Source organism: Carcharodon carcharias, chromosome 6 (genome assembly GCF_017639515.1).
Source record: "Carcharodon carcharias isolate sCarCar2 chromosome 6, sCarCar2.pri, whole genome shotgun sequence".
In the NCBI taxonomy this organism is placed as follows: Eukaryota; Metazoa; Chordata; class Chondrichthyes; order Lamniformes; family Lamnidae; genus Carcharodon; species Carcharodon carcharias.
Window position 1 is genome coordinate 80,455,116 of NC_054472.1, and position 17,120 is coordinate 80,472,235.

At 40.5% G+C, this 17,120-nt stretch overlaps 1 protein-coding gene across 1 annotated transcript in view; it reads right to left on the minus strand.

Moving 5' to 3' along the window:
- Positions 1-17,120, minus strand: part of LOC121278761 (retinol dehydrogenase 10-like) — a 104,500-nt gene that overhangs the window by 34,784 nt on the left and 52,596 nt on the right. Inside the window, exons 2-3 of the mRNA XM_041189172.1 lie at positions 11,486-11,584; positions 1,831-1,976 (exon numbers count right to left, since the gene is read on the minus strand). Coding sequence (XP_041045106.1) covers positions 1,831-1,976; positions 11,486-11,584 — 245 coding nt within the window. The remainder of the gene's footprint in view (positions 1-1,830; positions 1,977-11,485; positions 11,585-17,120) is intronic.

The following is a 17,120-nucleotide window of genomic DNA, read 5'->3' on the forward strand; positions in this document are numbered from 1 at the left end:
CCTGTAGAAGCTCTTGCTGTTTGTTTTTATATTTCTTGCCAATTTACTTTCATAATCAATTTTCTACCACTTTATTAGCTTTTTAGTCATCCACTGCTGATTCCTAAAAATTTCCCAATCCTCTGGCCTACCACTGGTTTGCCGCTTTGTATGCCTTAGTTTTTGATTGGATCTGACTTCCTTGTCTGCTTTTGTTAACCATGCTGGTTCATCCTTCTCAGAGTCCTTCTTTTGACTGGGATAAATTTTTGCTGAGCGTTGTGAAATATCTGCCACTGCTCATCCGCTGACCTTCCCCTTAGTCTATGTTCCCAGCCTGCTTTAGACAGCTGTTTCTTCATACCTCTGTAATTGCCCTTATTTAAGTTGCAGACACTGGTTTGGGATCAGAGTTGCTCGCCCACAAACTAAACTTGAAATTCTACCATGTTGTGATCATTAACACATAGTGGATCCTTATCTATGAGATCTTTTATTAACAAAAAAAAACAAAAACAAAAAAAAACAAAAAAACCCCAAAAAAAACTGCGGATGCTGGAAATCCAAAACAAAAACAGAATTACCTGGAAAAACTCAGCAGGTCTGGCAGCATCGGCGGAGAAGAAAAGAGTTGACGTTTCGAGTCCTCATGACCCTGTCGAAGGGTCATGAGGACTCGAAACGTCAACTCTTTTCTTCTCTGCCGATGCTGCCAGATCTTTTATTAATCCTACCTCATTATACATTACTAGATCTAAAATAGCCTGTTTCTGGATAGGTTCTGCAATGTATTGCTCTAAGAAACAATCCCTGATGCACTCTACAAATTCGTCTTCCATGTTGGCCCCTGCCAATCTGATTTGTCCAGTCAATATGCAGATTAAAATCACCCATGACAATTGTAGCACCCTACCTCCATTATTTCCTGATTTATACTTTGTTCTACAGTGAGGCAACTCATCGGGAGCATCTCCCACTGTTGACGTTTCTTATTTCCACCCAACTGATTCCACATCACAATTTACATCACCGACATCACTACTCACCACTGCATTGATACCTTCCTTTATTAAAAAAAGCAAACCCACCTCTTTTTCCTTTCTGCCTATTTTTGTAGAATGTAAAATACCCTTGAATATTGAGTTCACAATCTTGATCACCCTGCAACTAGGTCTCTGTAATAGCTATCACGCCATATCCAATTATTTCTATTTGTGCCGTCAACTCATCTATCTTGTTAAAAAAGCTGCGAACATTCAGTTAAAAAGCTTTGAGCTTCGACTTTTTACCATTATTACTCAATCTAGTTCTAATTTCTGCTGCACTCTTCTCAATCACTCTTCACTCTTATATTGTCTGCCCCTTCCTGTCACTTTGATTATTGTTCACCTCCATTACTCTGCACCTCTGCTCTCTCATTTATTTGTGATTTTCTAAACTTCCCTTCAATTGAACCCTTCCCCCTGCTAATTAGTTTAAAGCCCTATTGACAACACTAGTTATACGATTCGCCAGGACATTGGTCCCAGCATGGTTCAAATGAAGCCCGTCTCAATGGAACAACTCTCTCCTTCCCCAGTATTGGTGCCAGTGCCCCATGAATTGGATCCCATTTCTCCCACACCAATCATCGAGCCAGACATTTACCTCTCTAATCCTATTTACCCTATGCCAATTTGCACATGGTTCAGGTAGTAATCCGGAGATTATTACCTTTGTGGTTCTGCTTTTTAATTTAGCACTGAGCTGCTCGTAGTCCCTCAGCAGAGCCTCTTTCTAGACACACTTTAGTTTAGTGATTAAATAGACAATTTAAACTTTATGCACTAAATTCCTCATCATCCATCTCACCTTATTCTGCAGCCACGAAACATGCCTGTGTCCACTAAATATGGACAGACAAGTGTCATCTTGATCCCATCTTTGTCAGATGCCTTCAGCTCATGGCTTAAGGATTCATGAAATCCTATTGCTCCAAATTTGCTTGCACAGTAATCCTAAATGACAATAAATTGATAGTTCAGAACATTTTCTACTTCAATTAGGGTGCTCAAAAACATTGATGCAAGTTTGATTCATGGACAACATCTTTGCCAGTAATACTGGAACAGTAGTGGTCTTCTGCAGCTAAGACAGTTAATGCACCTATTGGTAATTTATGTAAAAAAGAAATTATTAGCCACTTACTAGATTGGAGAGAAAAACAAGGAGAAATGTACTAATAGAAAAGTAGCTGTTGGAATATGAAGAGTTTGAGCTTGTCACATTTGAAAGTGCTGAGGCAAATCAATTTGATAAATGTCAGTATTTTGGGCTCTTAAGCATTTTCCTCTACATTGGTCACTAGTAGTGAATGGAATTTAGTGAATCCAATTAAAGTATTTTATCAGTATTACTGAATGGGTATTTCTATGTGCTCAACTATTAGAAATCAGTATGGACACTAAAGCAAGAAATAAAAAAGACATTTCTATGAATGTAAAAAGGATGAGAGTAGCTAAAGCAAGCATTGGTCCCTAGAGGATAAAACTGGGAAATTAATGGTAAACAAGGAAGTGGCAGAGACAACTATTTTGGATCTGTCTTCACAGTAGAAAACACAAAGAAACATCCCAAGAATATTAGAAAACCAAGAGGTAAAAGGGATACAGGAATGTAAAATAATCACTGTTACTAGAGAAATAAAATGGGCCTGAGCTTCCTTGGAGTGGCAGAGTTGGTTTGCCATTCCGCTCAGTTTTTTTGACCTCAGCTTTTTTCCCCCCCTCGATCCTATCTCACCCAACCCTCCAACTCAGGCTAGGTGAGATCTGGGCAGTGCAGCGCATTCCCGGGGCCTAGTGTCAAGGGAAACTCTGCCAGATGCAAGGAGGCCACGCTTTCTTTTTTTAATGGCACTAGCTGCCATAAACCAGATAAGTTAAAAGGTCCAGCCAAGTTTAAAGGTCCTTGACAGGCCAGGGAGAAATGAGGCAAGAGGGTAGGATTTTGGTGGTTGGTGGGGGGGGGGGGGCGCTGGGTCAGGCCTTGGGTGGGGGTGTGGTGAGTCAGGCCTGGCTGGGGTCTAAGGGTTCCCCAGCGCATCTTTGGGGTAACCCCCCCGCAATACGATGCCCTGGAGGTCAGAAGTGTTGACTCAATATTGGAGAAACTAATGTGGCTAAAGATTGACAAGTCCCCTGTATCTTATGGCCTGCATCCTAGGGTCTTAAAAGAAGTGGCTGCAGAAATAGTGGATGCATTGGATGTAATCTTCCAAAATTTCCTAGATTCTGGGAAGGTTCTAGTGGATTGGAAAACAGCAAACATAACACCTCTATTCAAGAAAGGAGAGAGACTGAAAGCAGGTAATGTTTGACAAATTTATTATAGTTCCTTGAGGATGTAACAAGCAGGCTGGATGAAGGGGAACACATGGATGTAGTGTAGTTGGATTTCCAAAAGGCATTGAATAAGGTGCAACAAAAAAGATTACTGTTGTAACGTTGTTTGGTGTCTCACTAAAGAAGTCTGGAGGCTTGTGTGATTGAACATTAACAGTTTGTTAATGCACAACTATATACATATCTTTAAGGTATAGCCCTAACTAGCTATCATCATGCTGACTTCTCTCAGACACTCTACACACAGCCTTTCATGTGACTTTCAACATCATATTGTGGGCAGTACTGTTTCCCCAGTCCCACATTAACCCTTACTAACCTGGCATCCTCATACTACACACAGCCCCCCAACCAAGTCCTTACCCAGATATATTTACAATAAATATTCAATTCTCCCCCAAAGTCTCTGACTTTACAAATTCAGACTGTCTGGAGGCTTTGGCTCTTCCATTCTCATTTTGGAGGAGTGGTGATCTCAATTGCTTCAGTGTTGAAACTGTAGTACTTGGTGTTTCACATACTTAGGTTTCGACATCTGGGTTCACTTCTTGCGCTCTTTAGCGTTATATGATGTTTTTCTTTGTTGACCTTCTGCCTTCTTTGATCGGATGCCATGGGCCTATCCCATTCCTTTCAGAGGGAATGTTTACTGTTCAGTTATAGGATGGACTTAGGTTTTTTTCCGTAGAGTCCGCCATGTTCTTCCTGGAAGTTGACGTTTCAAAAAAAAAAAAAAGGAGCCTTCATTTCCACTTGTTTCTCAATTCTAGCCAAATATTTGTTTACTCTCATTTTCCAGTTCTTTTTCAAGCTGATTAATCTTTTCATTCAGCTCAACAACTACTCTGGTAAGTTCAATTTTCTTTGTTAGAGTTATCTGCAGAAGCTTTATGCAAGGGAAACAACTTCACCTGGATGTTCAGTTCCTTTCAGAGTCTTTCTTCCATGGTCACTAACTGTTCCTTAGACTTCTCCAGTTCCCTCATAGATCCTCAGTTTCTCATAATTTTCATTTTCTGCTTTAAAGTAGGATTTGCCCTCCCATACTGTGCATCTCACCTTTCATGTTCTTCAGATTGGATCGAAGTTCAAGGATTAATTGCTCTTTTCACTATGAAGTTCCATCACTCAGTTTTGGTTGTTAATTCTGCATTCAATCAACTGTTCTGATTCATCAGTAATTCCTTTTCCTGTTCTTGGAGATTTGTGATACTTGTTCTAATTTTTTATTAGGAAACTCATACATGAAAGTTGGCTACACTGAACAGTTTTCCCTTGGCAAAGCCTAATTCCTCTATTGTTCAAGCTCACATTCTGTAATTTTATTTCTGCTAGCTGTTGGAAATTCATGCTCCTTTTTGAGAACTTCTACATTCTCTTGGAACTGTTTTCTTGACATTCTAGGTTTTTGATTTTCATTCCAGTCATGTCATTTTTCAGCAACTCAAAAATGGTTCTCAAAGTTTGAGGCATCTAGCTCTTTTCTTTCTAGTTCTTTGATCTTCAGTGTTGGATTTACATTTCTCGATCTAATTTGTCTTTTCATTCTCCATCTGCAGCAGAGCTGTGTTCTTCATTTTGGTTTCACAGTTGGCCAGGTCAGTCTACAGAGGAGTCTTAACTTGTTTCATTTCTGTAATCATGCTACTCGTGGCTTCAGTTCACAGCTTGGAAAGCTCTACAGCTTTAGCTTTCAATGCCTCTTCTCCATTCAACTGGTTCTTCAGCCTAGCAATATCACATTCATCTTCTCTTTCAATTGGGTATGCTGCAAAAAATGGTAGAGAACTCTTTGACTGTCGAATTGGAGCTTTCTACTTCAAAACGTTTTCTACTTTTTGTTGCTCCTGTACACAAGAATTCTTCATCTTTTCCTCCTGCAGTCTTCAATTTTGCAGTTGAGCCTCTGCATACTTCATCACTTTTCTGGACTCTCTTGTACCTCTTAGCTTCCTCCTGAAATACTGAACAATTGCTGAATCTTCTGAGCGAACTGAAGAACCTGTTGGCAGAGTGGCATTAAGTTCATTTTAATTCTCTTTGTAATTTTCCAGCGCAACAAGCCGTGACCTGAAGGATCCTTGGAGCATGTGAAAGGTCCTTCAACAGGTTTTCCTTATCTTTGTGAGGCTTAATTACTTCGCCTTGAGCTTTCTTGGAATTCAACAGAGTCTTCAACATTTTTCTGCTGTTCCTCCATTCTGCTATTCAGGGAAGTCTTCGTTAATTCATTCTGCTAAAGGGTTATGTACCCCTTTAGCATTTGATCTTGAAGCACAATTAGCTGTTCTTTCAACTGTTTTTCTTCTTGACAACTCATGTTGCGCTTCAGTGCATTGCTTTGTTGTTGCTGATAGTTCCAATGCAGTTTTTCCTGAAGTAGTATTCAATGTCTTTTAAGCCCTCATGTTTTTCCAGGGCCACATATTGAGCCATTCAGGGCAGAAACTTTGAGTGCTTTTTCTGCTTGCTGTTGTGCCTGGCTGCTTTTCTGGTTGAGCTCTTCCAATCAGTTTTGATATGAACATTTTCCTGTGGAATAGCTTCATTTTCTTTTTGCAGGTTCTGTTGCTTTTGGTTACATCAAATAACTTTCCTTCATTCACAGCCATCTGCTTGTTCTGCACTGCCACCTGCCGTTGCAGTTTTGAGTACAGCATTTTCAAAAAGTTCTGTTCAAGTCTTTCTACTGTTCCTCAGCCTCTTCTTTCCTCTGCACTAAACTCTTTGGCTTGTGCACTTCATTGCGCTGACGTGGTCCGTTGACAACCTTGCGCTTTGCTCAAGTATTGTCTCCCTCGCCCTGGGGTCTCTTTGCACTTTTGATGCTTTATTGGGGACATATTAGACTTTTTTTTTTAAAAAGTATGTGCCCTCAAGTTGCAGTTTAAAATACTTGTCAAAGGCTTTTAATACCTCACGAAATGCGGTTGAGGATTCATGCATACTCTGTCTTATGTTTACTTTGTCGACAACTTCACTAAATGTTAATTTGCACTTACTCCAAATTTCCCACATTATCTTGGTGCACTGCTGTAATCTAAACATTTTCTTTTCCGTGGCGCCCAATTTTGCATCTGGTTTAGTCTTTGCACAAGTTCAAACTGGTCTGGTAGTTTTAATTTATGATCCACAGATGTTTTTCCAGAACAGGAGTATACAGGTTTAAATTAGATGGTTCCATAGTAACCTTTTTTACCTTTTCCCACGCTTATACCCCAGATACAATCTCAGAAGTGTCCCTAAAACTTTGCAATTCTGCAAGAAAAAGTTTTGGCCAGTGATTTTCTTCTTTGAGGTTGGGAAATTGATTTGAAAGCAATTTTTTTGCTCTGCCTTCTGTTTTAAAAAGTTTCCATTCATTCAAGCTCAGCCATCTCGTGGTATGGCGCTGACTCCAGACCCGGCTACAGCATTTTTCCAGTTCACTGCTTAAACAATCGACATGCCCTGACTGATTGGTGCCCTGATTATTTTTTTTTTAAAAAAGGTTAGTTCAGCCTTTTAGTGAATTTTACTCACCATTTCTGTGATCTGGCTAGGTCCTTTGACTCCAAGTGTTCGATTAGATTTGACAATGACCTACTCTGGTGAAATCCTTTTCAGCGGTACTGTGGATTTTTCTTCTGCCCTTCAGCCTCCTCACCTGTAATGGCATTTTAAGGCAATCTCCAGCTGTGTCTTCAATTTAGGTGTACTTTGCTCAGGTCAGGCTGTAGCTTCTTTACTTTTTCATTATCTGGGATTTCAGGGTCCTTCGTCTGCAGCCACCATGTTGTAAGGCTGTTGTCTCATTAAGAGGTCTGGAGGCTTTTGTGGTAAACCGTGTACTGTTAACATAACTATATAATTATCTCCAACTTATAACCCTATGTACTTTCTCAATGCAGACTTCTCGCACTCGCTCTACACAGTCTATCGTGTGACTCTACATCATGTGGACAGTACTGTTCCCCCAGTCCCACAATTCTTACTAACCCAAACACCCTTATATTAACCAAACATCCTTATATTACAGTTACTACACAAGATGGTGTTGGGGTAATAGTTAGCCAATCTATCCATGGTAACATAACAGGAAACAGAATAAATGGGTCCCTTTAAGGTTGACAGCTGTAAATAGTGGAGCGCCACAAATGGTTCAGGCCCTAGCACTGATCCTTATGATCTAAAAGTTAGATCTAAAACGTGGAGGAAGACAAATTTACGGTTACATCATGTAAAGTATGCTTTGAAAAAAGTTGCTACCTTAAGAATTCTTTGTAAGAACTGATAAGACTATGTTTCAGACAATATACTATGCTCATCATCTGCAGGAATGACTGGAACAGATGAAAGACAGTCATATAGTGGAGGATGGGCATATGGGTGGAATCTTACATGCTAGTGTGTTTATAATAGGTCAATTTTTGTTAACATTCTTGCTGCTGATTGGTTGATTGTGTACAATGGAAGCGGTGTGTTTCTTGAGAAAGTGTAGCCAAATGTCACTGATGAGAAGGCCACTGTCTTGGGGTTCAGTGTAATGTTATTATGTATCCATAGCCTCCCTGACACATCTTGTAAGCCAGTGTGTGATGGAGAAGTTTGGAATTGGACCATTGGGATGTGGTGGTTATCAAATTGAGCATGTTTGAGAACACCTGATTCAGCCCATTCACGGTGTGTGAATTAGGTGTGATATTACTTGAGTCTAGTAGGTAGGGTCTGTTTCCCCAATGTAGACAAGGTCACATTCATATGGTATGCTGTAAATTCCTGGTTTATTGCAAAAAGTCATTGTGGATATGACAAATATGCTCTTTTCAAAGCAATACTTTGCATAGTAGAATCATAAATTTAGCTTCCTCAATATTATTTATGATCTATATTAAAGAATTGGGTGAAGGGACATAGTATATTCTGGCCAAATTTGCTGCTGATACAAAGATAGGTAGGAAAGCAAATTGAGAGGATGCAGAGTCTGCAAAGAGATATAGGTAGGTTAAGCAAGGGGGCAAAGGTTTGGAACATGGAGTATAATGTGGGAAAACATGAGGATGTCCACTTTGGCAGGGAGAATAGAAAAGCAGAATACTATTTAAATGGAGAGAGACTGCAGAATGCCACAGTACAGAGCAACCTGGGTGTCCTTGTACATAAATCAAAGTAAACAGACACATACAGCAGGTAGTTAGGAAGGTTAGCCTCTATTGCAAGAAGGATGGAGTATAAAAATAAGGAAGGCTTGCTACAACTGCACTGGGCACTGGAGAGACCACACCTAGAGTACTATGTACAACTTTTGTCTCCTTACTCAAGGAGGGATATACCTGCATTGGAAGTAGTTCAGAGCTCACTAGGTTGATTTGAGATGGAGAATGTCTTATGAGCAAGGTGGGTTGGAGTCATTGGAGTTTAGAAAAATAAATGACCTTATTGAAATGTACAAGAGTGAAGAGGACTTGACAGGGTCGATGCGGAGAGGATGCTTCCCCTCATGGGGAAAAATCTAGAATTACGGGGCAAAGTTTAAATGTAATGTGGTTATATTTCCATAGCCTCCCTGATGCGTCCTGTGTCAAGTGTGTCATGGATAAATTGGTAGCACAATGTGGAGCAACAGAACTAAACAGCTAAAATATCAAGATGAGTTAATCGCACAATTATACATGTACAATGTACTTTCACAAGAAAATCAAGTAGATATGCTAAGATACCAAGATATTATGCATTTCACTCCAAAATATAATTTTGAATAATGGAGTTATTTCTTAGAATTTAGATACTTAAAAGGCATCTCCCATTTAAGACAAATGAGGAGGAATTTCTTGCCTTAGGGTTAGTCTGTGGCACACTCTACACAGACAGCAGTGGAGGCTGGTTCACTGAATATATTCAAGGTTGAGCTAGGAGAGATTTTTGATGTGCAAGGAAATCAAGCATTATAGGTGATCCAGCAAGAAAGTGGACTTAAAAAAATCAGAATCAGACCAGTCATGATCTTATTAAATGGCAGAGTAGGCTTGAGGGGCCAAATGGCCTGCTCTTGTTTCTTATGATCTTACAAGATTTAGGTTGGATAACATTTATGCAATGCTCCAGTATCATGGCAGTTTAAAAAAACTATACAAGACAAAAAGGATAGCAAAAAAAATCTTACCCAAAACAACTTTTCTAGTAGGAAGTATGGAAAGTCCATATGCATTTTATGTGCTATAGATTATAAATTCATTAATGGGATATGGGCAATTCTGGTTAGGCCAGCATTTATTGCCCATCCCTAATTGCAACTGAGAAGGTGGTGTTGAGCTGCCTTCTCGGACCGCTGCAGTCCTATGGTGTTGTTAGGGAGTGAGTTCCAGGATTCTGACCCAGCAACAGTAAAGGAACAGCAATATATTTCCAAATCAGGATAGTGAGTGGCTTGGAGGGGGAACTTCCAGGTGGTGGTGTTCCTATATGTTTGCTGCCCTTGTCCTTCTAGATGGTAGTGGTTGTGGGTTGGGAAGGTGCTGCGTAAGGAGGATTGGTGATTTCCTGCAGTGCATCTTGTAGATGGTACACACTGCTGCTACTGTGTGGCAGTGGTGGAGAGAGTGAATGGGGTGCCAATCAAGTGGGCTGCTTTGTCCTGGATGGTGTCAAGCTTGAGTGTTGTTGGAGCTGCACTCATCTAGGCAAGTGGAGAGTATTCCATCACACCCCTGCCTTGTGCCTTGTAGTTGGTGGCTTAGGGAATCAGGTGGTTGAGCCATTTGCCACAGGAATCAGAGCCTCTGACCTGTTCTTGTAGCCACAGTATTTACATGGCTAGAGCTGTTCTATATGCACTATAGAAGTTAACTAAATAGATAGATAAAATGCGCTTTGTAAAAGGGAAGAAATAAAAATTCCCTTTAATCAGAAGCCTCTATCTTAATTAGGCCAGTCTCTTGAATTCCTTTGCTTTGTCTATGGTGTACTAGAATTCAATTTAAGGAGCTGCATTATTACATACAAAGATACTGTTGAAATGGCAGTGAAACACACGAGATAGATACATGTTTGAGTAAAGCGACTCTTATTGACAGTAACTTCAAAATCCATCACCAAAGGTTTGAATCATAATCACTTCAAGGTATCAGATGAACTATAACTGGCTTTAGTTCAAGAGGAATCCAGGAGTAGCTTTTAAGTTCTTTGCCCCCGTCAACTGCAAAAGTCTGAAGTGTCCCATGAGAATAAGGGAAAAGGAGAGAGAATGAGCACAAGACAGAGCGTGCATGCAAAAGAGCTTGCTGTCCTCGCATTCTATGGCCACTGTCAATTTTTCTTCTGCTTGGCTGAGCAAATTTGTCTTAATTGGAGCATGGTGGCACCAACATTGTACATGGACTTAGAGCAGAGTACATGTAAACAAGAGAACAGCTGACCAGCTGTAAAAGGGGCCCAATCCTAAGGAATCAAAAAGGTAAAATCAGATTATGACAACGCAAGAGATGTTAGGGGCATTAAATATAGTGGACAGTGTTATCAGTTCAGTAATTATAAATCTGTAAGTTAAGGAAATATTGCTTGCCAAACCAGTTTCAAAAAACTCAGTAGGAAACAGGGTGGGGGAGGAAAGAAACGGGCATGAATCAAGGTGCACTGTTTTGGTATTGAACACTTTGTAACTCAGGAATGTTCAACCTTTTGAGGTGGGTGGGGTTAATGCAAGTTTCAAAGCAAATAACTGAGTTGCATACGATTACAAAAGGACTCAAATGGTGAGTTCATGCAAAATGCTTCAAATTTTCCATTCCCGTTCACTGCTGCCATCATTTCTTTAAGATCTTTTGGTCCCTTAAACTCACCCAGTAGCTGAAAACGTGTATACTTACTTTCTGTTGCACAATGTGGAGCAACAATATTTTAGCTGTTTAAATTCTAAGGTTAGCTATTTGCACAATTAAAACAATGTAGAATATACTTTGACTAGAAAATACAGTTGATATACTGAGACACCAAGACATAATGCATTTCACTCCAAAACATAAATCTGATTAATGGGATGATTTCTTAGAATTTAGACATTTCAAGAGCTTGCTTTTTTTTTTTAAAAATGGGAAAATATAAAACTAAAGGAACACTTTTCCAGGACAAGTTTAAAAGGTACTAACCTCAATACCAGCAGTGCTGAACAACCCTAGGGAACTTGCCACTGTCACGATATGTCCATGGTTCATTTCCAGCATCTTGGGAAGAAATGCCTTGGCAGTCTAATGAAGGAAAAGCCAAAATCATTTTGTTTCAAGGCATACTCCACAAAATCAGGAACACTAATTTATAAACTACTTCTGTGTTCCAACCAAAAAAAATTCAACCCCAAAAGAGCCCCTCTAAAGCTTAGAATACATGACAGTAAATACAAGAAGAATAATTCAAATGACGATTATTCTCTGACAATAGAAGAAAATAACTGCTCAGATCTTGATGGAATAATTCTTTGAATTAGATGAGAACAAAGATGTAGTAAATAGTTCAGGTGCACAATGCGAGTTATGTCTAATGACCAATTGCTCTGAAGTATGCATGTTTTGAAGTTTTTCCAAACAATGATTTAATATGTTTACTAAACAAAAACTTGAGAAAAACCTTCCTTCTCTGTTCAACGTAATAATCACAAATTTTACTGAGTACTCATTTAACCTAGAACTGCACAATCATTGAAAAATCAAGGACAGGAAATCAAATGTCAAATATTAGCACATATAGCATTTCCCTCCCTTCCTCCCAGCCAGGCTTTAAGTTGAAGTTCATTATGTAAATGAAAGTTGCATTAGATAGTTACTTTTACATTGACTTATATATCTTGGGTGCTATCTTCACCCTTCCAATGCAAAGCTGGCACCCATCAGAAAAGGGAACCAATTCCAAGGAGTTTACCATATGAATGAATAAACCATTTATTCCAATTAAATTAATGTTCCATTTAAAAAAATCAGTAGGTGACAGTTAAGAGGAGTTACCAAGCCCAGTCAGAGGAAATCGCAACTAAAGGCTGCTATTAAACAAAATGCTTCAGCTGTTCAGTTTGCTGCAGCTCCCAAGCCTTTCAAGCTCAACATCTCCAAATCAGTTTTAAGTTTCAATACCATCTGCATTCAGAAGGAGACAAAGTTAGAGTTTAATTAGGGAAAAAATTGGTTTAAAAAAAGGTAGGGAAAATTATTAGTGAAGGGAGCACTCCAGAACTAAGCTTGGTGATTTCACTCTATTTGCACTGTTGGTAGAAAAACTGTAGCTAGCAACATTTCTGGAACTGGATTTCAGATTAAAAGCACTAACTAATGGGAGACAGGGAGGACCAATGCATGACTTGAGGTGCGGTGGAAGGAAAGCTTCAGATTCTTGGCACATTAGGACTAGTTCTGGGGCAGAAGACACCTATATTCAACAGGGATGGGACCAATACCCTTGCAGGGCGGTTCACAAGTGTGGCTGGGGAGGATTTAAACTAAATTGAATGGGGATGGGCATCAGCATATTAGAAGCAGAAAAGAGGAATATGGTGTCTAAAAGGAGTGAGTGTTGGATAGTGCCAGAGAAGAAAGGAATACCATTTCAGTTAGGAGCAGACCAAGAAGGGCTACAAGGAATACGCGCAATGCACATATGCAAAACAGTATGGTAAATCCAGTCAGTGAGCTACAAGCACAAATAACCATAAGGGGAGATGATGCGAAGGCAATAACAGACATGTATCCTGACCATTTTTAAGCCACAAATGTTCAGAGAAGATAGGGGAAGGGAAAAAAGTGAGGTGGGCTGGTAGAACTGATCAGGGAAGACACTGTACTGTTGGAAAGAGAGGTGTCCATATGCCTCAAAGACAGGATGCATTTGGTTAGAGTTGAGAAACAAAGAGGGTCCAATCACACTATTAGGGCATAAAGAGCCCATTGAATATCCCTATCTTATCTATGACTGGTTCTGTACAACATGAATTGGCCAAATGGTTGGGCGAATTGTTACAACCAACTTTGAGCAAGCTTTCCACAGTGAAGTGTTTGTGAAGGCCATACAGGACATGTATGTTAATAGCCACGGTTCCCCTCTAGGCCCAGCTCTCTCAAACATCTTGGTTGGATCCCATGAGAAATGTCATTGATGGAATGACATAACCACCTACCCCTTGCATATTTGATATGTGGATGATATGTTTGCTATATTTAAATCTGCAGCCACATGGAGTAATTTCCTTACATGTCTTATTGGGCTCCATCCAGTGCTCAAATTCACCTTTGAAATGGAGTCAGTCAAAAGAAATTCCTTTCCTTGACATACTATTTGAGAAATCTTCCAGGGGATTCTCTACCAGTCTACTGCAAGCCTACTTGAACTGGTCAATATACACATAGGGATTCTTACAGTTCCACCCGCTGTAAGATTGGCCTTATCGGCAACCTTGTAAATAGGGCCCAAGCTATTTGCTCACCATACAACCTTGATGCAGAAATGGGGTGCTTCAAAGAAGTGCTGTGGGATAATAGCTACCCTGATCAGATCATTTCATGCTGCATGTTGCGCACACTCATGAACAGACCTAAGTCTGTCACTTTTGGTCCTAAGAAGTGCCCAGTCTACCTCAGGTTACCCTGGAAGGGCAAAGTATCTCAAAAATTTGAGCAAGAGGTTTATGCTACTACTATGCAGTAACAACATGAGTAGTATTCGCCACTAACAAGATGCTGCTGTCAAGCCAAAAAGATATCCTGCCTATCACACTAATGAGTAATGTGGCATATGAATTTCAAGCTAGTGTGATGCTGGTATGTAGGCTGTGCATCCCAAGACTTGCAGATCTTATCAAACAGCATGTCTCTTCTGCTGTTCACAATGGGCAAGGTACAGACCGTACCCAACCAGCACATGGCTTGCAAAACTCAAAACAAAGTGTCCAACATTAGATGCAATTCCATAATTGTACAACATTTGCTGAATAATCCTCAATGTGCCAAGAATTGCTGACAACCAATTTAAGATGATCAGTCAGGTTCACAGTATGGCGCATTTGAATGTACTGGAAGCTACATATATTGATACAAAGGGCCTTATTCTTTGCAGACAGAAAGAACACGTACACACATTGCGCCTATTTCAGCTACACAAAATAAGTGACTGGTTCATTCCTCAGGGCAATGCCTTGACCAGAGTCAAGCTGCCTGGTTTAAATTTCAAGCATCAGTCACCATGGTATATTCGCCATGGCAACATCTCTACCAAAGTTCACTTGTCCCAATCAGCACTCGCTTCTTATACAGTATAAACTGTTGCTCCTTTTACATTTGGTATTCTTGTTAACTGTCCTGATTGAGTGCAAGACTAAAAGCTTCGACAAAAAAAAAAACTTTTCTTTCAAACAACGGAAGAGGAGTGTGGGGGGCAGGGGGGTTGCTGCAGGGTGATGGGAGAGACATTTCCCAAATGTGTTCAGCAAAACTTCAAAACAGCATTTCCTCAATCCAACTAGGAAGGAAGCATTGCTGGTTCTGGTGCTGGGGAATAAGTTGGGCCAAGTGTCTGCTGGAGAACAACTGGGTAAGAGTGATCATCGTTTCAAAGATTTAGATTAGTAATGGAAACAAGGGAAAAAATCTAATATTGAACTTCTCAACTGGAAGAGGGGGCGGGGGGGTAAGAGGGCCCGCTTCACTAGGATGAGAGGGGATTTAACCAGGGTAAAATGGAATCAAAGGTTGACAGGAAGAACTGAAAAGGAACAATAGGTGATCTTTAAAGGAAGATGCTTTTAGGAACAGATTAGGTGTATTGCAACAAGTAAAAAAGGTAAGGGAACAAAAGCCAGGGCTGATTGGTTGATAAAAGGAGGTGTAGAAGTGGATGTTTCCCCTTGTGGGGCATTCTAGAAATGAGAGGCCACAGTTTTAGGCCAAGGGGCGGTAGATTTAAATCAGAGATGAGGAGGAATTACGTTTCTCAAAGGGTTGTGAATCTGTGGAATTCACTACCTCAGAGTGCAGTGGATGCCGGGACGCTGAATAAATTTGAGAAGATAGATAGATTTTTAATTAGTAACGGGTTGAAAGGTTATGGGGAGAGGGTGTGAAATTGGAGTTGAGGCCGAAATGAGATCAGCCATGATCATATTGAATGGCCTATCAAGGGGTTGAATTGCCTGCTCCTAGTTCTTACGTATGATGAAATACAGAGAAAGGGTGTATGATACATGCCAGGTGAATTCTTCAAGGAAAAACTAAGCCAAACCTAATAAGTTGAAAGGGGAAGTGAAGAGGAAAATAAGACTGGCAAAGAAATAATGAAAATAGAATGGCAGTTAACAAAAAAGAAATTCCAATAGCCTTCTACAGCATATAAATAGTAACTATAAGCAACTATAAAAAAAGGCAGGGTGGATCCTATTGGGGCAAAGAAGATGATTATATTGTTACGGACAGGGATGAGACAGAACTGAAATTCCTGTCCTCTCCCTTTATTGCTTAATCAGTCTGTTGTTTTGTGAAAAGGAAGGTGTGTGTGTTTCTTAAAACGTATGGTCAATTTAAATAACCAGCAGCAAGTTTTCATGGGTTTAAGTAAAGGTTATTTATTCTCATGGTTACCATGAAAATCTAACACTATGACACACAAACTGTATTTTTCAATGTGTGTATAAGAGGGTAGTGCACTCTTACAAGTTACAAAGGAATAGTTTGCAGGTCACAATCATCTTGTTGCAAGCCTGGTGAAGAGGAGGTTCTTTTCCACTCAAAGTGTAGCTAAGTGAATTCAATAAATCAGTCAGTTACATATCAATGTTGTTGCAGAATTCCCTCAAAAAAGTAGATTTTCCAGTGGGTTACGAGTTGGTTGCTTATTACTAGGTCATCAGTTTTCTAGCTTGGAAACCTTATGTTGCAGTGCCCAGTTAAAGCATAGTTGTTGCTGCCTTTGCTGCTGCTGCTGTTGTTTTTTGCTGTGTTGTTTGCAGACTACCTGGCTTCTTCCTGGTTCTTGGAGAAGACAAACTGGTTGTCTTGGTCAGTGTTATCAGGTGAATACCTGATCAATACTTCTATCGTCTACCCAGAATGATTGGAAATTAGAAGCCATTGCTACACAACGGGGGAAACAGATCATTCACACCTACTCATGATGAGCAGGCTTTTCTACAGCTAAGAGGCAGCGCAAATCTGGGACAATTCCACCCTCTAAGTGCGGTAGCAGGCAGGAAAAAGAACATTTACCCGCTGGCTGCAAATGGTAGCTTTTCATGCCCTATCATCCCAATCCCAGCTCATTAATCATACATTCCTGGGAAACATGCCATTTTGCTGGTGGGTGGTCCCAGTTTCACGTGCCACAATGTCACCTCGCAACTTTCTCATGCTGGGCACCATATTTAAAGTGCAGCTGCATGCACGCCTCTGCTTCCGGCCCAGGTCTGCTGCACTGAAGACATGCTCTGAAAGGCAAGAAGACTGCAGTCCCCTAATTCAGTGATGCATCCCTGGGAAGCCTCCAGGACACCACTGGAGCCCGCCGTGATGTCCTCTACTCCCACTTTGGCCGCAGAAGACCCCGTGTCACCACTCTGGCTTGGGAGGTGGTGGCAGAGGTGGTCAGTACCAATGCTGCACAGAAGAGGCTTGCCATCCAGTGCCGAAAGAGGATGAATGTTCTCATCCATGCTAGCAGGATAAGGCAACCATCTCTAAAGCTCACACCTAAGCCCATCACACATTCACTGGCATCCCACTTACTGCCAGCTCAAGGGGTGCCACCACTGTCTCT